The sequence below is a fragment of the Carcharodon carcharias genome, chromosome 16, assembly GCF_017639515.1.
Source record: "Carcharodon carcharias isolate sCarCar2 chromosome 16, sCarCar2.pri, whole genome shotgun sequence".
In the NCBI taxonomy this organism is placed as follows: domain Eukaryota; kingdom Metazoa; phylum Chordata; class Chondrichthyes; order Lamniformes; family Lamnidae; genus Carcharodon; species Carcharodon carcharias.
In genome coordinates, this window is record NC_054482.1 from 25,605,265 (window position 1) to 25,632,771 (window position 27,507).

The 27,507-nt window shown below is 41.8% G+C and overlaps 1 protein-coding gene across 2 annotated transcripts in view; it reads right to left on the reverse strand.

Annotated features, from left to right (window-relative positions):
• Positions 1 to 27,507, reverse strand: part of dars2 (aspartyl-tRNA synthetase 2, mitochondrial) — a 59,188-nt gene that overhangs the window by 30,929 nt on the left and 752 nt on the right. For both annotated transcript variants that reach the window (XM_041208547.1, XM_041208546.1), the window contains exons 2-11: positions 19,162 to 19,261; positions 17,754 to 17,820; positions 17,118 to 17,219; positions 13,919 to 14,014; positions 10,880 to 11,003; positions 9,604 to 9,650; positions 4,268 to 4,374; positions 2,047 to 2,116; positions 1,580 to 1,759; positions 365 to 472 (exon numbers count right to left, since the gene is read on the reverse strand). In XM_041208547.1, coding sequence (XP_041064481.1) covers positions 365 to 472; positions 1,580 to 1,759; positions 2,047 to 2,116; positions 4,268 to 4,374; positions 9,604 to 9,650; positions 10,880 to 11,003; positions 13,919 to 14,014; positions 17,118 to 17,219; positions 17,754 to 17,820; positions 19,162 to 19,261 — 1,001 coding nt within the window. The remainder of the gene's footprint in view (positions 1 to 364; positions 473 to 1,579; positions 1,760 to 2,046; positions 2,117 to 4,267; positions 4,375 to 9,603; positions 9,651 to 10,879; positions 11,004 to 13,918; positions 14,015 to 17,117; positions 17,220 to 17,753; positions 17,821 to 19,161; positions 19,262 to 27,507) is intronic.

Here is a 27,507-nt window from a genome sequence, read left to right on the forward strand (position 1 = left end):
CAAACGGATGGTACATAGGAGCAGGAGTAGGCCATTTGGCCCTTCAAGCCTACTCCAACATTCAATAAGATCATGGCTGATCTGGTTGTGATCTCAACTCCACTTTCTTGTCAGCCTCCCATAACCCTCAGCTCTCTTGCCTAACAAAAGTCTGTCTAACTCTGCCTTGAATAAATGCAATTACCCAGCTTCATCTACTTCCTGAGGAAGAGAATTCCACACACCAACAACTCTTTGGGAGAAAAATTTCTCATCATCTCTGTCTTAAAAGGGAAACCTCATATTTTTAAATTATGTCCCCTAGTTTTAGTCTACATTATCATACAGTCAGGCTACAAGCTGACCTTGATTCGGTTACACTTACCGCCCCATCAGCAACTGAGATCACTCGTACAGCACCACATGGGTGGGACAGTATATCACGCAGGAAAGAAATCTCTGTATTTCTGAACACTTCACTGATGTCAATAATCTGTTTATTTTTAAAAATTTAGATTAGAAAAGCAGTTCAACAGTACAAGAGCATTTTAAACCTCTCAGATGCTCACAGTGTTTACCCAGAATAACAAGACAAATTAGAAAATATTCTACTGAATCTCTGTATTTGCAAGTTTTTTCTATTTGTTTGCAATCCAATTAGTGCTTGCATTATACTATACAAGAAGAGTTTTAACAAACCTGGTCACTATAATTCCTACAATTAAGAACAGTGTGGTGCAATCCATTCAGATCTAATGATCTGAAATGTGCTTCCAATTCCGTATATTCTCCATCATCAAGACCACCTACATGCCAGTCTGTATCCATGCCAAAACTCATCAGCTGCCAATAGCCACATCTATGCTTTAGCTACCTCTTGACTCGATTATTCCACTGCTTTTCTGGCCACGCTACCATCTTCCATCCTTAATAAACTTTAGCTCATCCAAAAGTCTGCTACCTATATGGTAACCTCCAAGTTCCATTCACTCATTGCCCCTGTGCTCCCTGACCTACACTGGTTCCTAGTCTGACAACACCTCAATTTTAAAATTCTCACCCTCACCCCTCCCTACCTCTGTAACCTTCGATAGCCCTACAACCCTCCATTTCTGGCCTCTTGGGCATCACCAATTTTAATTGCCTACCATTGGCAGCCATAATTTCATCTGCATATGTCCCAAAGCTCTGGAATTCTTTTAAATCTCTACAGCTATCTCTCTTTCTTTAAGATTCTCCTTAAAACTGTTCTAATATCTCCTTATGTGGTTTGGTGTCAAATTTTGTTCAATTAAGACCTTTGCAATGTTTCACAACTTTTAAGACGCTCAATGTCAATCTAAAATGCACACAAGGAGATCAGTGATAGTATAATTCAAACAATGTTTCCACCACGAGTTAGGTAAAGAAGCAAGTTTTTGTTGAAAGCCTCAGGAGACACAAGGCTGCGGTTTGGAGTGGCCCTTTTCCTGCTCTTGCAGTAGGAGAACACTGTTCCACTCTATCTCTCCCATTTCTTTATTAAATTAAAAATACATTTCAGGGTAACTAATTTCTAAAGATGGATTAAAAGTACACATCTCATCCCGAGACAACTGACCTTCATTCCAAATCGAGTATCCGGCTTGTCAACGCCATAACTGTCCATGGCCTCTGCATAAGTCATTGATGGGAAGGGTGTTTCAATGTCTCCTTTTTCCTCTGGCCAGGAGTACTCTATCAGCCCTTCAATCAGCTTCTGAATCCTTGCCTGGTCTACAAAGGACATCTCAATATCGATCTAAAATGCACACAAGGAGATCAGTGATAGTATAATTTAAGCAATATTTATACCATCAGTTAGGTGAAGAAGCAACACACTGACTTCAGAAGCATTCATTTTTAGTTCGTGATGACAACAAAAACTGTCAGACAGCTTGCTTAGTTTTTATATTTCTATTTACTATTTTAGTGGAATAATTTGTCACCGCCAGGACTAAAATTTCATTAACACACACAATATAAAAGATTTTTAAAAAAATTCCTGTCCCATCTTTCCTTTGAATTCCAAAACTCACCATAGCTCACCTGGGTAAACTCAGGTTGTCGGTCTGGCTTTGCGCCCTCATCTCTATAACAGCGAGCCACTTGGAAGTACCTGCAGAGATACTGTTGCAAGTGAATCAGCACAAAATGTTTACCAACTATTTCTTTTTTAAATATTTAAAATATTGATACACACAGACACATGCACACAATAAAACTTAAGAGAAAAACTAATGCTTATGCTTGCTTGCTGGTCATCTGATCAATAATTTTCCTTCATTAAGAAGGAAGTTTCACCCTTAAACATCCAATTGCTGCAAACTCACTTCTTTTTGATTTACTGGTGTGGTAAGACAATAATTGCTGATGACTAGGGGTGATGATGCCCCATGAACTTTCACATTTACCTCCTGTAGCACATTCTGCTGCTCGACAACTGCAATTCTGCATAAAGGATTGTGGAGGAAGTAAAAACAACAGTTTCTGCACAGATTGAAGCAATAACAAATCACTTGCCCTACAGATGGCATTATTCAGGGAACCTTTTGGATAAGTAAGTGAGTTTGATAGCAAGTATTAGCCCAGGTTGATGACTACAACTTTAATGCAATTTACTTTATGCTGAATTATAGAACCAAATACACAATGGCATTGACATACATTTGTTCCACTGAGAACTGACAATCCCCTTCCTCCACAATGCTCCTGAACAGATCAGGTGTTTGAAATGGATCCATGATGGCCTGGATTTTGCAAGGGGTGGATTTAATGGTAAACTGTCAGTGTTCACCATCATTACCACTCTGAAAGTGACTATAATTTCAGGATGATGGGTATACATAGATTAACATGGAAATCCTGAAGTTGCAGTATGTCACTTAGGGTTCTGACACAGGCTGCATTGTGCTCACCCTATTATTATCACAGATATCACAGACTGAGAATTTGTATGGTCCGGCAGTGTGATATTTTGGAGTAGATGACAAATGCATGTTGGAGAGCCTGTGCAAAAGGCCACAATCAATACCTGTTATGTGGCCTGCTATTCTTTTCATGTCATGCCTAAAGTTAAGAGATTTCAGATAAAAGGAGACAAAGATCTGCTAATGGGAATTACATTTTTCTGTGGACACAGGTAGAGAGTGCCAAAACCTTTAGCGTTCCTAAAAAATTATAACTTATAAGTATTTATATTCTATTATGTTGGCCTTGGAGGGATTGCAGCATAGGTTTACCAGAATGATACCTGGACTCCAAGGGTTAAATTATGAGGAGAAATTACACAAACTAATGCTGAATATAGAAGATTAAGGAGTGATTTGTTTGAAGTTTTTAGGGTATTAAGGTGAATAGATTGGGTAAATAAAGAGACATTATTCTGGTGATTGGGGAATCCAGGACTTTAGGTATAGTCTAAAAATTGGAGCCAGATCTTTCAGAAGTGAAATTAGGAAACACTTCTACATGCACAGGATGGTAGAAGTTTGGAACTCTCTTCCACAATGGCAACTGATTGCTAGTGCAATAGTTAATTTTAAAACTGAGATTGATACATTTTTGTTGATCAAAGATATTAAGATATTTGCATACAAAGGGAAGGTGAGTAAATGGAGTTAGTTTGCAAATCAGCCACAATCTCAATGAATTGCAGTATAGCTCAAGGGCCTTCTATCTTCCTGTTCCTATGTGTCATCCAAAAAATATTTTCTCTTAACTTCTAATGCTCAACATTGCAAAGCAGAATTTTAAAAAAAGGAAACAAGGGGTGATTTTACACATTTGCATTCTTGACTCACAGGCTCACATGCTAGGAGAATTTGCTGTGAGTTCAAGTATAGAGCACAATGCACCCATCATGTTTCCTATTCTGCTTTATAATGGTCAGCATTAGAAATTCATGGAATACGTTTTGCACATGCTACAGAATAGAAAATATCTGTGTCCATTGAAAACAGTAGAAGGTTTGAAATGCTTACCACTTGGGTTCTGCACTCTCTTCACCCTTCCACAATCAACCGATTGGATGATCTATATTTCAACTTTACCATTTGCTTATCTGTTGTGTAAAGAGTTATTACGCAACTAAATGACATGGGAGCGACTTCCCACTTGCAGCTTTGGAGAAGAAATATTAGCAATCAAATTCCTGGCACTCACACAGTTTTGGTTTTGCAATATGATTTTAAATCCTCTTGTAGTTAGTCTAAGGAGGTCAGATCAACACTTCGATTAGTCTAACATTCACGGCGAGCAAACAGCTTACCTATCCAGTCCTCCCACCATCAACAGCTGCTTGAATTGTTGAGGACTCTGTGGGAGACAGTAAAACTTGCCCGGCTCCCTTGAGGGCACCACAAACTCCTTGGCTCCCTGCAGAATAAGCGACAAGAAATCTGGAGAAAGCTCGTATAGCACTCTGAACAGTTGCATTATAAATGGCATCTGGTTTACTCTTATACTATACTTATACAAATTATAGTGGAGTCAAGATGTCATCAAGTGGCTCCATCTCCAACTTCACCATCAAATAACCAACTCTGATTTTCTAGAAGACAGAACTAGTCGAGCACTCAACAGGAACAATGCTGCCCAAACAGTTGAACAATTTTAAGCTCAATCTGTCACAAAATTCTTTTGCCAAGAGTTACGTACCAGGTTTAATTATGTATTTTAGCAGAATGATGAGTTTTATTTTTGGAGCAGTATTTAGCACATGCTCTCTATTATCCAGACATCCATAAGCATCCACCTCTCATAGTCATGATCTGACGAGAAAAGAAATGAGGCTCTTCCAAATAGAATATGTTTCAGGTTTATCACCTGTGCAGATTACAGCATTGCAGTATAAATACATGATTTCATCAATCCATAGAACACTTAAACCAGATTGCCCATTGCTACCAAGTGGAGCCAGAAGAATAATTATTGTTCTCCGCTTCATTTTTTTTAAGATTAAAAGTGCTGTAGCATTTATCATTCTTTTCAATTTATAGACTTGATATTAGTGGTTTTATTGCTTGGTAATTGTATTTTGACCAGAAGACATGCTACACTCTTATAATCACATCTACAACTGGATTGATTCCAGAGATGTGGGGCTTGTCTTATGAGGAGAGATTGAGCAGTTTAGGCCTATACTTGCTAGAGTTTAGAAGGATGAGAGGAGATCTGATTGAGGTATATGAGATGCTAAAGGGGATAGACAAAGTAGACATGGAGCGGATATTTCCCCTTGTGGGGCATTCTAGAATGAGAGGCCATAGTTTTAGGCTAAAGGGTGGTAGATTTAAATCAGAGATGAGGAGAAATTACTTTTCTCAAAGAGTCGTGAATCTGTGGAATTCACTACCTCAGAGTGCAGTGGATGCCAGGATGTGAATAAATTTAAGGAGGAGATAGACAGATTTTTAATTAGTAATGGTTGAAAGGCTATGGGGAGAGGACAGGAAATTGGAGTTGAGGCCGAAATGCGATCAGCCATGATTGTAATAAATGGCGGGGTAGGCTCGAGGGGCTGAATTGCCTACTCCTGCTCCTAGTTCTTATGTGATGTAAACTGTGATGTGATGTATAGTGTGTTACATAAGTATGCAAGATAACATTAAAGTGAGATAAGACTGATCTCACTGCTGCAGTTGCTGACTGCAATCTTTTCACTTACTTGCATAATTTTTACATATAACCACCACCGAACTGTTGCACTGAAAATAGGATCTATAAAACCAATGCGCCTGCATTTGCCAGATTATTGCAGCCTGGCAATAGTTTAAGTTGAACGATTGCCACTGGAAGCAGTGTGAAAAATATGGGCTTGATTTCATCCAGTGACAATTTATTACTCACTAATTGACACTGAACAGAGCCAGCTGAAACAATCCTTATATAAATGGAACTGGAACCTTGCCTACTCCTTTGAGAAAACACAATCCATACTTGAGTTTGATCTTTTATGAAGCCTAACAATTGCTGTATCAGCAAGTGAGCAAGAAGGAAAAACATCATCTGTTGAAGTAACTGTCTCATGCTTTAGTAAAGTTCCAAAGATGAGTGTGGAATGAGATTGAACCTAATTTAGGAGTGACATTGGAAGGAGCCACACAACAGTTTTTCTGGAAAATGCTCAGAACCTCATTCAATTTTCACCAAATTTTAACATTCAGGGACAAAAGGTTTCTCCTAGCCTTGTGAGGCCTACAATAATTTAGCTTAAGGCTAAATTGTTAACACATTTATAAATTTGTCTGCATTAAAATACTCATTTACCAATCTGCCTGGTCCACCTGGTTTGATCACAATGAATCTTAAAAGTAGCAATTCCTCAATACAGTCAAAATAAAACTCATTTCAACTTTATCATGGTTTTCTGCCAATTTTCTCTTCTCTAATGTAGAAGTGTTGACTTCTTGCTGAGTACAATTCCACAGACACCAGTTGCCCTTTGCTACCTTTCCCAAATGAGCATGAGCCTCGACAGCCAACGTTGGCATGATTTCTCCATCTTTGGCCCAGGATTAACGAAGCTCCAACAGTGGTTCAACTAACATCAAAATAACAAGTGGATCAAACCTGGAGTCTCCCTGGTTGTATGAATCAATTAGTCACTGATCCATCAGGGAGCTCTTAAAACCTTTTGGGCAGAATTTTCTGCCTGCCGGGTGGACGGGCCCAACCCAATCTCCGGTGGGTGGTGAGCCAATCCCCGCCGGAGAAGCGGGCCCCGCGGCCATTTTACGTGGCCTATGCGCTTCCTGTGCGGGCGGGGGGGGGGGATTCCCCAAAAGCACATGCGCACGAAAGAGCGCACAGCTCCCTGAGGATAAGTGCAGCCTCAGGGAGATCGCTGACAGTTCTAAAAACATTAAAAATAGAAAAAAAAATCCTTAACATGTCCCCCTCGTGTGACAATGTCACATGAGAAATGACATGTTCATAATTTACACTAAAGCTTTATTAAACTTTTTAAATCCCTACATGAAATCTCATCCTGCCGGTGAATGAGGTTTCATGTTTTTTCTATTCCCCGCCGGGACTCCTTTCCTGCCCACCAGCCTTAAGGTTGGACGGGGCAGGTCCTTTAATTGTTTTAATGATCCTGTCAATGGCTGATTTTGCTGCACCCCGCCTTCCTAATGATTTAAATGGGGCGGGTAACCTCTTGGGTTCCGCCCGACATCAACCCGCATCGGCGAGCGGGCCCCGCCCCCTGCTCGCTGATGGTAAAATTCAGCCCTTTAGTTATAAAGATCAAGTAACCAGTAACTGGGGAGATTCACCAATGCAGCTCAGAAATCTGATCCAGAAGCAGAGTTGGATTCCAGGCCTCTGCAGACATTAGAAATTAATTATATGCAGTTTTGGCTGCTTAATTTTTCCACTGCTTCAGTTCCCTCACTCCAACTCCACTATAATGGAAAGGATTCCTATCCTGCGATACAAATTCCTTCTCTTGCCAACATAAACCAAGGAAGCTCACCATCTGTACTTCTCCATCTCTGTAGGTCTGAAGTCACTGAGACAAGCAGGGATTTTTTTAAATTCTTTTGCGGGATGTGGGCATCTCTGGCCAGGTCAACATTTATTGTCCACCCCTGATTGCCCTCCAGAAGGTGGTGATGAGCTGCCTTCTTGAACCACTGTAGTTTATGTGGTGACATGTACAATGCAGTTTAGAAAATAGTTCAAAGATTTTGACCCAATGGCAGTGAAAGATCCAAGTCAGGGGGAGCTTGCAGGTGGAGGTGTTCCCATACATTTCTTGCCCTTGTCCTTCTAGGTGGGAGAGGTTGCAGGTTTGGGAGAAGCCGACGAAGGAGACTTGGTGAGTTCCTGCAGTGCATCTTGTAGATGGTACACACTCCTGCCATGTGTCAGTGGTGGAGTGAATGTTTAAGCTGGTGGATGGGGTGCCAATCAAGTGGGTTGTTTTGTCCTGAGTGTTGTTGGAGCGGCACTGATCTAGATAAGTGGACAGCGTTCCATCACACTTCTGCCTTCTGCCTTGCTGATGGTGGACAGGCTTTGGGGAGTCAGGTGGTGAGTTATTCACCACAGGATTCCTAGCCTCTGACCTACTCTTGTAGCCACAGTGTTTTTATGGCTAGTCCAGTTAAGTTTCTGGTCAATGGTAATCCCCAGGATGTTGACAGTAGGGGTTTCAGTGATGGTAACGCCACTGAATGTCAAGCCTGGCACTTGTGTACCGCAAATGTTACTTGCCACTTATCAGCCCAAGTATGAATGTTGCTACATATGGACATGGACTGCTTCAGTATCTGACGATTTGCAACTGGTGCTGAACATTGTGCAATCATTAGTGAACATCCCCACTTCTGACCTTATGATGGAGGGAAGCTCACTGATGAAGCAGCAGAAGGTAGTGAGGCCTAGGACACCAACCTGAGGAACCCCTGCAGTGACGTCCTGGAGCTGAAATGACTAACCTCCAACAACTACAACCATCTTCTTTTGTGCTGGGTATTCCAACCAATGGCAAGTTTTCCCTGCTCCTGTTTCTCATTGACTCCTGTTTTGCTATGGCTCCTTGATGCCACACTTAGTCAAATGATGCCTGGGTGTCAAAAGCAGTCACCCTCACCTCACCTCTTGAGTCCAGCCATTTTGTCCATGTTTGGACCAAGGCTGTAACGAGGTCAGGAGCTGAGCGGCCCTGGCAAAACCCTAACTGAACATCAGTGAGTAGGTTATTGCTGTTTAAGTGCCACTTGATAGCACTGTCAACGACACCTTCCAGCACTTTGCTGATGATCCAGAGAAGACTGATGGGGCCGTAATTGGCTGGGTTGGATTTGTCCTGCTTTTTATGCTCAGCACATATCTTGGCAATTTTCCACATTGTTGGGTAGATGCCAATGCTGTAGCTGTACTGGAACAGCTTGGCTAGGCCACGGCTAGTTCTGGAGCAGAAGTCTTCAGTACAATTGCCGGAATATTGTCAGGGCCCATAGCCTTTGCAATATCCAGTGCCTTCAGCCGTTTCTTGACATCAGGTGGAGTGAACTGAACTGGCTGAAGACTGAAGGGTGATACAATGAGAGCTAACATGACAATTAAAACAAGAACAGCTCCTCTGCAACTTATCAAGAAAATGCATCCTGTGGTGGGGTTGTATACCCAGAGAGCTGCAAAGTGCCAGGTGTGTGTGGAGTTATCTGATCCCAGTCAGAAACCAGTAAAGGCACTATAATTGCTCTTAAGTATTTGGAAAACAAAAATTAAATATCAGGCAGTACCTTTGTTTCTAATTTCTCTCCACTGACCTTTGCTGGGAGGTACTGAGCAAGCATGAGAATAGACTTCTGTGCCTCCACAGTAAGATGCTGAGTCAGTATTCTCTCCACAGGGAGATGGAGGGGAGAGGGCAAATTAGAGGAAAGCAACCTTGAACTTCTCCTGAATGCATTGTGACAAAATCAAGAATGTCACATGCCTGGAAGCAGGTAGCCCACCCATCATCTAGGTTTAGGAACAGTGTGTGACAGGATGAAGGGCAAACAAGGTGGGGAAAATGATATACATTAGAAAAGAAACTGTAAAGGAGTAGTGTGGTGATGTAGAAAGATAATTATCTTGCGTACCTACCCCAGGAGTTTTCTTAAATAATGTTGGAGTTTCCACATCTACAAAACCTGGAGACAAATCAAGAGAAAAAAGTTAGGTACTAAATGAATATACTAGCTGAAAATTATAATAAATCTCATGTCTATTATTTTGTGCATTTTTTGACCAATACAATTTTACCAAATTTGCATCTTTGCTGAAGAAGAGTGAACTGATTAAAGGTGTAATATAAACACCAACTATTCCAGTATATAGAGAAAATCCAGTTGGGTCAGCTTGTAACAACAGGCCACAATTAACAAGAGATATCCAACAGTATTGATTCATGGCATAGGGTGGAACTGAGATGCCCTGCCATGCCTCTACTGATCAGATTCCTCTTCCCGATTCCTGTGGGTAAACTGCTAATTTATCAACTGCCATGGTAAAAAACAGATGAAAGTTACCAGAAATTAAACTAGATCAGGTAATTAAGTTTTGTAACAAAAAAAAAACAAAAATACCTGGAAAAACTCAGCAGGTCTGGCAGCATCTGTGGAGAGGAACACAGTTAACGTTTCGAGTCCGCATGACTCTTCAACAGAACTAAGGAAAAATAGAAAAGGGGTGAAATATAAACTGGTTTGGGGGGGGGGGACAAGAAGAGCTGGATAGAGGGCCAGTGATAGGTGGAGATAACCAAAGATGTCACAGACAAAAGAACAAAGAGGTGTTGAAGGTGGTGATATTATCTAAAGGAATGTGCTGCCAGACCTGCTGAATTTTTCCAGGTATTTTTGTTTTTGTTTTGGATTTCCAGCATTCGCAGTTTTTTGCTTTTAGTTTAATTTAATTAAGTCTTATGTCTTGGTAGGTTAAGTTAAATATATATCTGTAACTTATCCCACCACCCCTCCTTATGATGAGACATCCTCCTACTTGCATTTAACGTGATGTTATTTTCTCAAATTCCCTTGGTGTTTGTTTCTGCACTATGACAACTCTGCTGATTTTGCTTTGCTTAAATTTCAAATCTCTGTGGCGCTCTGCGCTGTCATACATTTTTTAAAAACTCTATGAATGGCTGGGTTAGGGCCTTGTCTGAAAGAGACAGTGCTTATGACAGTGTGGCACACCCTCAGCACTGCATTGTCATCAGCCTGAATTCAAGACCCTTCAGTGAGGCTTGAATACATAATTCTGCCTCAATGGAAGAGTGCTACCACAGGATAGAAGGGTAAAAATATATAAAAGGAGAAAGTAAGGAGGACCAAATGGGGTGGCAGGTGTGAAATATATGTAAACCAGTGTTGCTTACCGTGTAAATTACAGAGATACTCTCGCATCCTCATGACCATCTGGGAGCGCAGTCGCAAGCTGTACTGCATCTGGGAGCTCCTCAGGTCTAGGTAGCGATGCTGCATACGCAGTGCTTCCGATTTCTACAGAAAAGTAGAAATTCAGAATTTTTTTAAAAAGCCGAATGTGCCAGGAAGTGGCAAAAACATAAAAACTTAAAGTACAAAATATTACAGCACAGAAGGAGGCTATTTTGCTCATTGTGCCTGTGCCAGTTCCTTGAAAGAGTGATCTAATTAACCCCACTCCCCTGTTCTTTCTGCATTGCCATAAATATTTTTCCTTTTCAAGTATAAATCCCCCCCTTTCAGGCAGTGAATCTTAGATCATCGCAACTCACTCATTACAAACATTTCATCTGATCTGTCCTCCGGTTCTATTGCCAGGGTGAGGAGATAGGATGTACTGTTAATGGTATGTTATAAGCAATCTATTTTCTTCTTTCAGCTTCTCCTATTTTACTTGGGATTGCCACAATGATGGTTGATAACCCTTCTCCATCTCCTCCAGTTATTCACCCAATTCCTCTTCCGATGCATTAAAGTCTCTTGCCACTGCATCTTTCCATCTGGTCTTAGGGCTTCATTTTCTCCTCCTTTCTGGCCACCCTCATCACATTCCTCTGTCTCTCTGCAACAGGTGACCATATCATTTCGGTCTCTTCTTGGCTACTTTCTTCGATGATCCCACAATCTTCACTCACCGATACCATGCTGGTTTCTGATTTTTTGCTTTTTGGTTACTCCATAACTCCATCTCAGCATCTGTATCTCATTAGTATCTAGTCGTAGCTCTCTCTTTGTGATGTCGTCCAGATTTTGCACTATACAACAAGGCCAGTCTCAAAACCGTCTTGTTGATTCTTCCTTTCAGTTTCAGTGATACTTTTCTATCATCTATTAGCATCTATATGAAATACCAAAAAACCTTGTATATCAGTAGAGTCAGTCAGCTTATATAGAATCTTGAGAGGCACCAAGTGCAACAAATGAGCTTTAGAATGCTCTCCATTAGAGCTACTCCCATTAGCTCAGTGTGCTATGGCTTTGAGCCATACTGTCTGGAACCGATTCCTGGCCTGAGTTGAATTAGATTATTTCAGTTGGGTCAACGTTGAAGGCACTACTAATAGCCTGAACGCCTCTGGGTTAGGAGCGATGCTCCTGTCTGGAGCGTCACAGCTGGACATTAGCCAGATGAAGACAGAACTAGGATAGAATGTTATGACTCCCATGATCAAACATCAACATTCACTGTCCAAAGGACAAACAGTCTCTTGGCTGCCTCCAGCCTGTAGAAGTCACTGCCTTTGGAAGAGTTGGGGCAGAAGATAACAACTGCAGGAATGGGTTAAGAAACCCTTTCAAAATATCTGCTCTACAATGTACAGTTATGAGTTTATCATTAATAGAAACCAGAAGGATACCTTCTTTAGGAGAGACAGAACTTGCATTTATATAGCACCTTAGGATACCAATACAGCATGAAGTATTCACAGTTGTTATGTACAATTAGCAAGACTTTCATCCGTTCTTTACCATGGCAGTTGATAAATTAGCGGGAAGAGGAAAAGCAAAACATGCAAAAGAGGCAAGGGTGCACAGCCGTTCTACAAGTAGCTGTCTAGGCAATGGTGGTTCTCTTGGGATAGGAAACATCCGTAAGAATAATCAGCTTCCAAGTACATAAAAGATAGGTGAAGGTACTGCCAGAAAGATCGAAAATACACGGCAGAATTTTGCCCTTGGTGGGCGGGTGAGCCCCACTGGCTCAGCGGTGGGCGGGCAGCCGACCCCCACCGCTGAAACGGTGCCTGCTGCTATTTTGAGTGGGCGGGACAATTAAAGCCCACCCAGCAGGAAGTGCTATTTGCTTCCTGTGCAGGGGGGGTGGGGGAGAGAGGAGGAGGGATCCCCAACTGTCAAAGTGCGCTCTTTCGCGCACATCTCCCTGAGACTAAGTGCTGTCTCAGGGAGATTACTGACAGTCGAAAAAACTTTAAAAATAAAAAAATTATTACCATGTTCCCTCATGTGACAATGTCACACGAGATGGGACATGTTAGTAAGAAGCACAGAAACTTTATCAAAGTTTTAAAAAACGGTCATGAAACCTCATGCTGCGATAAGGTTTCATATTTTATCAGAAGCCCGCTGGGGCTCCTGGCCTGCCTGCCAACCTTAAGGTTGGACGGGCAGGGTCGTTAATTATCTTAATTATCCTGTCAACGGCCTCAACTGGCCACTGACAGGTTGGCGGGCAGACAGCTGATTTCGCTGTCCGCCCACTTTCCTAAAGATTTAAGTGGACCGGGATGATGTCAGGGGTTGCCCCCGACATCATCCTGCGTCGGCAAGCGAGCCCTGCCCCCAACTCGCCAACAGGAATATTCTGGCCGTAGTATTTGGCCTTTGGTGAGTTAACTGATCTCAAGAAGGGTGGCAGTTGGGGTTTACAATGACTCCAGTGCTTATGGATTAGGGAAAGGAAAGGTTGGCCAGCATTCTTATTTCCAATCACAATCTGGTGACCTGTGCTGAAAGCCATGAGGCCACTGGGTGAAGACAGAATTGGGCTTTGCTGCAATCCCTACCACTCCTCTTACATTCTTGCAAGATTCATTCAGCTGGCTGAGTTAGAAAAAAGATCAACTGGGTGACTTATTGGATGGGCGTTGACAAATTTGGTACCAGAACCCAATGTAAATCAACAGCTTCAAGTCAAGAAGAAAACCAAAAACAGGAATTCAAACAGTGTCACTATTAAACAAGAGAAATTTGAGGTCATATTCCACAGAGTCAGTGATGTGGTAGAACAGTGGAAACTGCATCCCAGCTCATTCCTAATCAATCTTGCACATGGTTACAGCATGAGATATGAAAACCTTTTGAGCAGAACTATCAGATAGCTTGACAGTGAAATAAGTTGAAGAGTGCTTTGTTTTAGGAGGAGCAAAAAAGGGGGGAAAAGTTGCTTGTGTTTTAACTCCAGGGCTCACCTTTACAAGCTCTTTGGTTTCAAAAGGCAGCTTCCTGCATCTGTTCAGAATTTCAGCATGCTGCATTCGCACTTCAATCTTACCTGTTGGCATTTCCTAAAATGCAAAGGCAATCTGTCAAATGGAGCAGATTTCACACTATCAAGGCAAAACCATATTGAAATTTGCATAACAAAACTAAAGTATCCAGTATAAAAGAAAAAAAAATGCACAATGTCTGAATGACACTAAGTTTACAGCACATTTTATTAAGTATTGACCACAAAACCTAGGTTGACACTTCAGTCAAGCATTATCACACAAAGTGAAGATCTAACATAAGGAGTCAAGATCAAGTGTATCCTTCAGGTGAAGCAGTATTGCTGAGCAGGAGGTAAACTAAGTCAAATTCTTACAATTGTCAGTCCGCATTTTACAATTATATACTCTGCCCCTTTTGTTTGATTTGTACTATTTGTGAGGAACCTGTTTTTTGGAAAATTTGAAGGACATTGAATTTTAGACATTCTTCCTCCTGAGCTATTTTTAAAAGTTTGCAATATTAATTTGGGGCTATGAAAAAGCCATTCTTCAGAAAACCATGGGCCAAGATAGATGCCCAGTGAGGAACACCTGGTGAGGGAAGAGATATTTTGTATATCTAATTAGCAAAGAATTGCTCTTGTCAGGCTAAAGACTGCTGATTGGTTAAAAACACCTGGCCTGAGAGAAGTATTCTTTGAACAACTATGTCTTTTTAAAACTCTCAGGCAGAGAGTGTGTGTGGGTGCCTTAGAAGCAAGTTGCAAGAAAAAGACTGTCTTTTCCTCTCTCTGCCACATCTTTGTGTTAAATCTTCCTCAGAAATGTCTCATCAGGATAACTCATCTGTTTTATTTTGAAAGTCTGATAGATAAGTAAGAGTCATTAAGGACAGTCGCACCAAAAAATACATCCAAAAGGACTTTCAGATCTATTGTGACCAGAATTCTGTTATATCAACAGCATCGAGATCTCTTCGAATTTTATCCTTTTCAAGAAATGCTCCCATACTCCAGCCTCTGCAGGGGAATGTGTTTGTCTTGTTCTGTAATGTTTGTGTGTGTGTGCATGGGGGGGTTCAAATGTCTTTTTTTTAAAATGGGAAAGTCGTTATACTTCTAAACTACAACTTGTATGTTAACTAGTTTATTAACTTCTTTTTAAAAAGCAGTTTATTTTGTAACAAATCATTTTTTGTGTTTACTGAAAGAAGCTTGATCAGAATCTTTTTATGCAGGGAATTAACAGTATCAAAGGTAATCAGTTGGCCAGTTTTTTGGGTGAATTAAACATTTAAATTATTGTTGCGACCTTTGAAAAGTGGGGCTTGATCTAACTGCGCACTTCTCCCATCTGGGTCCGCAACATATTATTTATAGTTAAATAACAAAATGTGAGCACAGGTTAAGGAGTTCAGACATGCAAAGCTGAGGCACTACAGTGCTACCACTGGTGAAAAAGGTGCAATTACAGCTTTATAAATTTACATCAGCAATTTCCATTATAAGTATGGACATGAGAATTTATAATGGAAAAGGCTGACAAAAGGAAGCAACATATTCTAGACAGGAAACATACAAGATCATTTAATATATATTATGTAGATATTTTGATTTTTAAAGAAAAATTGTTTTGATGAAGCTATAATACTAATGTACAGAGTAGCATTTCTGTAACAAAATGCCTTTGAAACAGCTTTGTTTAAAATATGTTGTAAAATTAAACAGCAGATGCACTGTAACCTATTACACCATAGGCTTGGGAAACAGGAGTTAAGGGGAGATGGACAGAAAAATTGTGCGGTGAGCCAAGCTCAAGGACACCCTAGCAACAATTCAGAAAACCAATTGCAGGAAGCTATGAATCACTCTCAGTCCAGGAAATAACAAAGGAGAAAATAACTTAAAAACAAAGGAAAACATATTTGTTATGGTAATGTTACATTGCCAGTCTGGTAGATGGCACAAGGGTATTTCTGTACCAAAACACTGCCACGTGGCTTTATGCCTATAATTCCTCACATTAAATTTCCAGTCAATGGGTCACTGGAGAGCAATGGATGGACGCTATACACAGAGACAAAGCATCCTCAATATTATTGGTTGAGGAACAACAGTGGCAGGTCTAAGAGTGGGTGTCAATGGGAATGGGGCCTGCAGCAGGAATGTAGTAAACAAATGGTGAACAAGTACAGTGCTAGAAAATGGGATTAGAATAGTTAGGTACTTGTTTAGCCAGAACAGACTTGATGGGCCGAAGGGCCTTCTTCTGTGCTGTAGACCTCTATGACTCTACAACAGCTCCCATCTAATGGGGGAGAAAACAGCTGGATTGACGAACATTGTAGAATCTTGGGAAGATGTATGCATCTTAACTGGCAAAGCCAGTTTATAACACTGACTCACATCTAGCATTGGGCAAATAGAACAGTTAATCTAGAGGCATATAATGGCAAGAGTCCAATAAAAACAATGGGCAGAATATTACACTAGGCGTGCGGGCACGTGCCCAAAATGCCTAAGCATAAAATTATTCGCGATGATGTCGGGCATGTTTCCTGACGTCATCGCGCAGTCTTGCAATATTTCGTTCAGCAGGCACGCGCTGGAGTTAGCCTATTAAGGCCATTAATAATCTAATTAAATTTAAATTTAGGCTGCCTATCCAACCTAATGGTTGGCGGGCAGGCGAAAAGGCCAAGCGGCTTTTACATTTTTTAGGAAACCTCATCCACAAGCGGAATGAGGTTTCCTAAAGCAAATAAACAATAAATAAAAACTTTATTTTAGAACTAAAAACATGTCCCAGCTCACGTGACAGAGTTACATGAAGGTACATGTTTTATTAAATTTTTACTCTCTTCATTTTATTTTACACAATGCTTCAATCTCCCTGAGGAAGCTCCATGCCTCAGGGAGATTGAAGCATTGTTTCTCGGGCATGCGCGAACTGTGTGCTAAGCCTGCTTGCCACCCACCAACCCCCCCCACCCCCATCCACACAGGCAGCACTACTGATCGCAATCCACACTAGGCCTGCCTGCGTGAAATCGTGGTGCGGAGCCGATCGCGGGCGGCAGTCGGCTTCCCAACCACCACCACCAAGGGCAAAATCCTGCCCCATATTCATCTCTTGAAAATCTTGAGGGGTACAGGCGATACAGAAATAAACAACTGACCAAATTGGCTTGTCCTGGTGGTCGGGGGATGACTGTTCCAGTGACAGTAATTACAGATTCAAGAGGAAGTTCACACAATATCTTCTGGAGGTGTGCAGTGGACTGTGGAAAGAGGCATCACAACAAAGTTCAAATGTGAAATCCATGCTTTAAAGAGTCAATAAAAAATATTTTTTGTAAAGATGTGTAACATGGCTGGTTGACAATGAATGGATTTCAAACAGCAAATGCAAACTGCACTGCCAGTCTAAAGGGTAGAGTTTTACAAATATTGTCACCCAATTTGCCAGGAATGGAAAGCTGTGGGGTTCTGCCCGTCTGTGACATCGAATGAAACCCTGAAGAGTCACCCTGTCTTTTCCAAACTGGGATGGAGGCAAAGAGACTCCAATATTATTATTTGCTGGCAGTGGAATCTCAGCCAATGGGCTGTTCAAGAAGAGGAAGAAAAGCTTATAAAATGCTCTTGCTTGGGAATAACTTGGCATAACAAAATTTTTAACAAATTTAACTAATAAAATACTGAGGGATTACATCTTTAAACTCTAAACCTACTGCTTTACAACAACAATTAAGCAAGTACAATAGCTGTGGTGGTTACTGTCATAAAATTTGCTCAACTCTAAACCTACTTACCTTCTCCTGTGGTATAACAATTTGCGTTAATCCATCAAAATCTCTCAGCACAATAAAGATATCCTGTCTGAACAAACACAAGAACAGTTAATGACACAAAGCAGCCGGCGACAGTTTTCAATGGTATTCCACCTTATATTTCAATATAACCAGCTTATATTTCAACTCTTTCTTGGACTCGAACTCAAGTTCTGTCGAAGGGTCATGAGGACTCGAAACGTCAACTCTTTTCTTCTCTGCCGATGCTGCCAGACCTGCTGAGTTTTTCCAGGTAATTCTGTTTTTGTTTTTGTTTTGGATTTCCAGCATCCGCAGTTTTTTTGTTTTTATTCCACCTTTCAAAGTTAGCTTCTTTACTCACTCCTGCTACAGTCTATTCCTTAGTTAAGAGGACCAGGAGTTAGGGCTAATCTACTTCCTGGCTTCTTGCAATGCTACACGCTAACTGGGTGATATTTAAAGAAACAAAAGTGGACAGGGATTCCAACTTTCAATCTGTAGCCCATCTGTGACTGTAGAGAAACACTGGCACACAATGTGGAGCTGTTCATAGCTCCTACTTGTCCTCAGGCAGAGTCCAGGAAACTAAGGAGAAGTGTGGGAAAAGTACACAAAACGGCTGGCAACTTACATGGAGATATTCACGGAGAGTGAGAAATAGAAATGCTGATGGGAAGGTCAGGTTGAGTTATGTTTGTTGTTACTTTAAAAACAGTGCTGGTATTTTATTCATTATAATTCCTAATTCCTGTGCCTGTTATTTGGAAAGCCTGAGCAAATAATAATGTTGAATCGAAACAGGTGTCAACGTTTCTAAAACTTAGGGAGAGTGACTGTAGAATGCACCTTTAGAGCAGGACAGTGTGCAGGTTTGAAGCAGAGCTAGCCACCCACTCCTTCAACTGCGCACTGTTCATGTTAGGTTAGGGACAAAAGTAAATTCTAAACAGTTCAAAGGTAGAGTCAAAAGACGGACCAGAGAGCTCTCTTGTTTCTTCAGATCATAAAATATTTCTTCACCAAACATGAAAAAAGTATCTGGATCGTGAATCATAATAAGGAGTTTGTTATGTAAAAGCTGACATAAAAATCAAATAAATCAAACAAAATATATTTTACGTTCTGTTGAAGGGTCATTCGGACTCGAAACGTTAACTGTGTTCCTCTCCGCAGATGCTGCCAGACCTGCTGAGTTTTTCCAGGTATTTTTGTTTTTGTTTTGGATTTCCAGCATCCACAGTTTTTTGCTTTATTTTTGCTTTTATCTAAAATATATTTTATTGCTGGCTTAGATTTTATCTGTTAGCATTGTTTTATAATCAATATGTTCAATACGTAAATATCATACCTTAATCACTGACCTTTATTTGGTACAAATCAGTAAAGGAACAAAAGACTGCGTACATACCTCTGGTACTGAACCCAGCCACAGAGTCTGACCTCTTGACCGATGTGAGCGGTACCCAGCTCCCCACAAGTATGAGTCCGAAAGGCAAAACTATTCAGGTCTAAAGAGAGAGAAAACAAGACTTTCATGGGGCAGTCACAAAGATTACTATTTGAAAAAACAAAAAGCTTTCTCCAGCTAAATACCACATGGAACCATTGAATGCTGATGCCTGTTGGCAGCTTTTGAAAAACCACATTGTTTCAGGTGGCATAGTGCCACTGAAGTGGTTTATGTCCACAATTCCTCCTGGGTGAGCTACTGCTTTTAGACAGGGAGTTAGATGGGAAAGCTGAAGGGAAAATCCACAAATGTTGGAAGTCAAAAATAAAAACAAACATTTCTGGATAAGCACAGCTGGTCGGATGATAGATTCCGGATGAAATGCTGATCATTTTTATTATTATTCAAAAGGAAAAGACAAAGCATTTCCCAGCACCCCAAACAGAAGTTGAGAGAGAGGCTGCCTGAGAGAGGGCCTGCTAGTTTTTAATGACAGGGTGGTGATTATCAACGCTTGCTGCTCAGGCCCAAAATAGTGAGACACAAACCAAAAGATGTTTAAAAATATGTGCTTTAAAGTAGCCTTCTTGCTGGATGATACGGGCTTAGGATAGCAATTCTATCCAAGGCCCACATATAACCTGATACATTGAAACCGGAGTTTGCACACATTATGGGATGTCTAAAATTGCCTTTCTGCCTGGAAGTCCCTCCCGAGAATGCGTTTTGTAGAACGTTTTTGGAAAAAGTTCAGGCTTTGCTTGGTGAAATTGAAAATTCTGTGCAATATCAGGAAGTTAAAGGCTTTTGGTGATCTAAACCATTTTAATGCCCTCTCTCCCCACCAAACACTTGACATTTCAAACAAAAATATTTGTTCTGAATCCTGTATTTACAACAGGGAACGAATAGCATCAGAAAATCATTTCAGTTTGTGCCATAGGAAAACAGAACACTTATTTTTGAAATAGCATATGCAAATAGGTAGCTGGGGACAAACTGCTGCCCTGTTACCTCTGTAGATTGGGTTAGAATCCAACCCAGATTGATGGAACAAAGGTCTTTTCTTTCTTGAAATGGTTCTGGGCTTTCATAGCTCCTAGTTGGCTCTAAAAGAAGGCACCTAATCCGGCAGTAAATGGATACAGAGAGGCTACATGGTTTGGCTGTGAATGTAAAAAAAAATGACAGCAGTACAGTAAGGGCACCCTATTGATGTTCAGACAGATTAAAGGGAGTATTGCTCAACTGTTGATTACAATAACTTGCATTAACACAACATCTTTTACATGTTAAAAATATGTCCCAAAGCCATCTAATCTGGAAAGCTGACACTAACTGGTAGCTCTGGAAAAAACATTCTACTCCCCAGCATTCACTGGCATATTCATTTCAAACACAAAATAACCCTTCATTGGATCAATTCACATTCCACATAGCTTTGTAGGTTCTTCAAGTCTGTTCACAGCTGAAGGAACAGAAAATCAAAGCACTTTCTACTCACACACTGTAAATACAACGTACATAGGTTCAGTGGTCCGATGTTTGAAAGCAATAATGTTTCATAGAGATGTCATAAATTAAGAAAACACGACTCAATTTTAAATCTCATCCACCCAGCTCACTTGCAGCCAATTTAATCTCCTACAACAAAACTGGGGAGTGAGAGTTTGGGAGGATATGGTGGGAGACTTGCTATAAACATGTTTGGGCTTAAGAAAATAGCAATACATCGGACGTTCAACATTTTCCTCCCTTAGGTAATGAGCTGCCAATTGCATGAACACAGGCAATGAAAGTACAAAGGGGAAGGGTAGACACTTTCAGAGAGCAGTCTTGGATGCCTCCAAGTGGCCAGATATTTTAGAACAGCACTGAAGAAGCCTGTTGCTAAGCTTGTGAGGAAAAGTACAGGGAAGGTTTCTTTTTTAAAAAGGAAACTCATTTGCACCCCACAAAAGTATCCAATCCTTAAACTAAGATAGTAAGATCTGCCTCTTCACATAGATACTCAGGATCCCACAATACTATTCAAAAAGCAGGGTGCTCTCCTGGTGCTCTGGCCAGCATCCTACCTCATCCAATATAACAAAACAATCAGCTCATTGCTCTTAGTGCAAGCTCAAGCACAGAAGGACTACCATGGAGTCTTGTCACAGTATTTATCATAATTTGAATCACTTTGAGATGAGTCCAGATCAATGAAAGTATTTATCACAGTGTCAAAAATATCTGATTTCCAGCTTTGTACCAAGATCTGCTACAAATATGTTCTTTTCTCTTCGGTAACATGTTAAGCTGATATTTCTGGCTCTCAGGTGGATGTAAAAGATTCCATGGAAATATTTTAAAAACCAGGTGAGTTATCCTCTGGTCAATATTTATCCCTCAATCAACGTCACAAAAGCAGGTTATTTGGTCATTATCACATTTCTGTTGAGCGGAATTTGCTATGTGCAAATTGGCTGCCGTGTTTCCTACATTACAACAGTGATACGTCTTCTCTTAGGCAAGCTCCAGGGATGGAGGACAACTTGCTTTCACTCTGATTCAATGGGGTCTGAAATGGCTGATAAGACGAGCTCAACAGTGACTGCATTTCAGGGTCAGGCTGTGGTAATGTCACTGGACAAGTAACTCAGAGGGCCAGGCTAATGCTCTAGGGGCTCAGATTAAAATCCTACCATGGCAGCTGATGGAATTTAAATTCAATTAACCATGAAATGTAATGGTGACCAGAAAACTATCATTGATTGACATAAATACCCACCAAGTTTACTAATGCCTTTTAGGGAAAGAAATCTGCTGTCCTTACCTGATCTGGCCTAGGTATGACCCCAGACCCACAATCAATTTGGTTGACTCTTAAATGCCCTCTGAAATGCCTAGAAAGCCACTCAGTTGTATCAAACTGCTATGAAGTCTACAAAAAGGAATGAAACCAGACAGATCATCCGGCATCAACCTAGGCACCCGAAATAACAATGGCAAACCCAGTCCTGTGGTCCCTGCAAAGTCTTCCTTACAAACATCTGGGGGCTTATGCCAAAATTGGGAGGGTTGTCCCACAGAATAGTGAAGCAACAGCCTGACATTGCCATACACAGGGAATCATACTTTACAGATAAATGTCTCAGACAGCACCATCACCATCCCTGGGTATGACCTGCCCCATTGGCAGGAGAGACCCACCAGAGGGATTGTCCAATGATTTACAGTCAGAAGAGAGTTTCCATGGGAGTACTCAACATTGACTCCAGATCTCATGAAGTCTCATAGCATCAGGTCAAACGTGGGCAAGGAAACCGCCTGCTGATTGCCATCTACCACCTCCCTGTCAATGCCCGAACACCCACCCACCTGCTTGACCTCGCTCCCTCAGCAATCTATCTGTCACAGACGCATCTGTCCATAACAATATTGGTAGGAGTGACAAATCCTCATGGAGACAAAGTCCCATCTTCACATTGAGGATACCCTCTATTGTCTTCTGCGGTACTACCAGTGTGCTAAATGGGATAGATTTCAAACAGTCTAGCAACTCAAAACTGGGCATCCACAAGGCACTGTGGGCCATCAGCAGCAGCAGAACTGTATTCAACTACAATCTGTAATCTCATGGCCTGGCATACCCCCACTCTACCATTAACATCAAGCCAGGGGGTCAACCCTGATTCAAGGAAAAGTGTAGGGGAGCACGCCAACAACAATGCCAGGCATATCTAAAAATGAGGCTTCAACCTGGTGAAGCTACAGTGCAGGAATACCCACTCGACAAAGAAACAGAAGCAGCATGCGATAGACAGAGCTAAGCAATCACACAACCAATGATCAGACCAAAGCTCTGCAGTCCTGCTACATCCAGTTGTCAGTGGTAGTGGACAATTAAAGAACTAAACAGAGGAGGAGGCTCCATAAATAAGACCATAACACCATAAGACATAGGAGCAGACATTAGGCCATTCAGCCCATCAAGTCTGCTCTGCCATTCAATCATGGCTGATACGTTTCTCAACCCCATTCTCCCTCCTTCTCCCCGTAACCTTTGATCCCCTTACCAATCAAGAACATATCTATCTCGGTCTTAAATACACTCAATGACAGGGCCTCCACAACCTTCTGTGGCAATGAATTCCATAGATTCACTACTCTCTGGCTAAAGAAGTTTCTCCTCATCTCTGTTCTAAAAGGTCTTACCTTTACTCTGAGGCTATGCCCTTGGGTCCTAGTCTCTCCTACTAATGGAAACATCTTCCCCACGTCCACTCTATCCAGACCTTTCAGTATTCTGTAAGTTTCAATCACATCCTCCTCATCCTTCTAAACTCCATCAAGTATAGACCAAGAGTCCTCAAACATTCCTCATATGTTAAGCCTTTCATTCCTGGGATCGTTCTCGTGAACCTCCTCTGGACCCTCTCCAGGGCCAGAAAATCCTTCCTGAGATATGGAGCCCAAAATTGCTCACAATATTCTAAATGTGGTCTGATCAGAGCCTTATAAAGCCTCAGCAGCACATCCCTGCTTTTATATTCTTGAAATAAATGCCAACATTGCATTTGCCTTCCTAACTACCGACTCAACCTGCAAGTTAACCTTAAGAGAATCCTGGACTAGGACTCCCAAGTCCCTTTGCACTCCAGATTTCTGAATTCTCTCCCCATTTAGAAAATAGCCTATGCCTCTATTCTTCCTACCAAAGTGCATGACCTCACACTTCCCCACATTGTATTCCATCTGTCACTTCTTTGCCCATTCTCCTAACTGGTCCAAATCCTTCTGCAGCCTCCCCGCCTCCTCAATACTACCTGTCCCTCTTTGTATATCTGCAAATTTAGCCAGGATGTCCTTAGTTTCTTCATCTAGATCATTACTGTATAAAATGAAAAGTTGTGGTCCCAACACTGACCCTTGCGGAACTCCACTAGTCACCGGCCGCCATCCTGAGAAGGACCCCCTTATCCCCACTCTCTGCCTCCTGCCAGACAGCCAATCTTCTATCGATGCTAGTACCTTGCCTCTAACACCATGGGCTCTTATCTTACTGAGCAGCCTCCTGTGCAGCACCTTATCAAAGGCCTTCTGGAAGTCCAAGTAGATAACATCCATTGGCTCTCCTTTGTCTAACCTACTCGTTGCCTCCTCAAAGAATTCTAACAGATTTGTCAGGCATGACCTCCCCTTAATGAAACCATACTGACTTTGCCCGATTTTACCATGAACTTTCAAGTATTCTGAAATCTCATTCTTAATAGTGGACTCTAAAATCTTACCAACGACCGAGGTCAGGCTCATCGGCCTGTAATTTCCCGTCTTTTGCCTCACTCTCTTCTTAAACGGGGGGGGGGGGGGGGGGGGGGGGGGGGTTACATTAGCGATTTTCCAGTCCTCTGGGACCATCCCTGACCCCAGTGATTCCTGAAAGATCACCACTAACGCCTCCACTATCTCTTCAGCTATCTCCTTCAGAACTCTGGGGTGTAATCCATCTGGTCCAAGTATTTATCCAGCTTCAGACCTTTCAGTTTTCCTAGCACCTTCTCCTTGGTAATGGCCACCATACTCACCTCTGCCCCCCCCGATTCTCTTGAACTTTGGGGATGTCACTCATGTCTTCCACTGTGAAGACTGACGCAAAGTACCTATTCAGTTCCTCTGCCATTTCTTTGTTCCCCACTACTACTTCTCCAGCGTCATTTTCCAGCAGGTCAATGTTCACTTTTGCCTCTCTCTTACCCTTTATATATCTAAAAAAACTTTTAGCCATGGTTGCCTTGTCCTCCCTTTAGTATGCTTCTTCTTCATGGGGATGAATTTTTGCTGTGTCTCCCAAATTACTCCCAGAAATTCCTGCCATTGCTGTTCCATTGTCTTTCCTGCTAGGCTCAACTCTCAGTCAATTCTGGCCAGCTCCTCCCTCATGCTTCTGTAGTTGCCTTTATTCAACTGTAATACCGTTACACCTGATTCCAACTTTTTCCTCTCAAATTGCAGGGTAAATTCTATCATATTACAGTCACTTCCTCTTAAGGGTTCCTTCACCTTAAACTCCCTTATCAAATCTGCCTCATTACACATCACTAAATCTAGAATTGCCTGTTCCCTAGTGGGCTCCACCACAAGCTGCTCCAAAAAACCATCTCGTAGACATCCACAAATACCTTTTCTTGGGATCCACTACCAACCTGATTTTCCCAGTCTACCTGCATATTGAAATCCCCATGATCACTGTAACCTTGCCTTTCTTACACACCTTTTCTATCTCCTGGTGTATCTTGTGCCCCACATCCTGACCACTGTTCGGAGGCCTGTACATAACTTTCATTATGGATTTTTTACCTTTGCAGTTTCTCAACTCTACCCACACAGATTCTAATTCATCTGACCCTACATCATTTCTTGCTGTCGATTTAAATACATTTCTTACTAACAAAACAACCCCACCCCCTCTGCCAACCTGCCTATCTTTTCAAAAGGATGTATATCCTTGGATATTTAGCTCCCAGTCCAGATCCCCTTGCAGCCATGTCCCCGTAATGCCCACCACATCATACCTGCCAATTTCAATCTGCGCCACAAGCTCATTTACCTTATTTCGTATACTGTGTGCATTCAGATACAACGCCTTCAGTCCTGTATTTCCCATCCCCTTTCTCACTGTCGTCCCTTTATTTGATGTGTTTAAAGTTAGATTCCTAGCCCTTTCCAAACACTCTGTCCTATTTTGTGTTCTGCAGACTTTAATAGCCTCTCCTGGACTCTCCTTTCTTTTCAGTTTTTTCATAATTTTCCATGAAGCTGAATCCAGCCCCCCACCTCCCCTCCCAACCCACATGCTAACCTGCTGCTTTGATTCCCATTAGTCATACTTCTTGGAGTTTTACCCTTCCCTCCCTCCCCAATTTCTAATTGAAAGTCCTGTTGACCACCCTATTTACCCTTTTCGCTAGAACATTGGTCCCAGATCGGTTCAGGTGGAGTCTGTCCCAACGGTACAGATTCCTCCTGTTCCAATACCAGTGCCCCACAAAATATCCTCATCCTCAATGATGCAGAGCCCAGCACATTAGGGCAAAAGACAAGGCTAAAGTTTTAACAAACATCTTCAGCCAGAAGTGTTAAACGGATGATCGACTTAGGCCTCCAGCATCCCAGATGCCAGTCTTCAGCCAATCCGATTCACTCCAAGTGATAGCAAGAAATGGCTGAAGGCACTGGATACTGCAAAAGCTACAGGCCCTGACAATAGCACTAAAGACTTGTGCTCCAGAACTTACCATGCCCCTAGACATCGTGTTCCAGTACAGCAACAACACTGGCATCAACCCGGCAATCTTGAAAATTGTCCAGCTATGTGTTGTTCACAGAAAGCGTGACAAATCCAACCCAGCCACTTACTGCTCTATCAATATACGTCAGCAAAGTGATGGAAAGTGTCGTCGACAGTACAATCATCTGGTACTTACACAGCAATAATCTGCTCACTGAAACTCAGTTTGGGTCCCGCCAAGGCCACTTGGCTCTTGACCTCATTACAACCTTGATCTAAACATGGACAAACGGCTGAACTCCAGAAGCGAGGTGATAATGATTGTCTTTGACCGAGTGTGGCATCTAGGAGCCCTAGCAAAACTGGAGTCAATGGGAATCAGGGGGAAAACTCTCCACTGGTTGGAATGATACCTAGCACAAAGGAAGATAGTTGTGGTTGTTGGAGGTCAATCATCTTAGTCCCAGGACATCACTGCAGGAGTTCCTTAGAATAGTATCCTAGACCCAACTGCATTCAGCTGCTTCATCAATGACCTTCCTTTCATCATCAGGTCAGAAGTGGGAATGTTCATGATTGTACAATGTTCAGTACAATTTGTGGCTCCTTAGTTACTGAAGCTGTCCATGTCCATATGCAGCAAGACTTGGATAACATTCAGGCTTGGCCTAATAAGTGGCAAGTAATATTTGGATCACACAAGTGCCAGGCAATGAACATCAATAATAGAGAATCTAACTATCTCACCATGACATTCAATAGTATTACCATTACTGAATCATCCATTATCAACATCTTAGGGGTTACTATCGACCAGAAACTGAAGTGGACTAGCCATATAAATACAGTAGCTACAGGTCAGAGATTGGGAATTCTGCAGTGAGAAACTCACCTCTTGATCCCCAAAGCCTGTTCACCATCTACAAGGCACAAGTTAGGAGTGTGATGGAAAACTCTCTACTTGCCTGGATGAGTTAGGTCCAACAACACTGAAGAAATACAACACCATCCAGGACAAAGCAGCCCGCTTGATC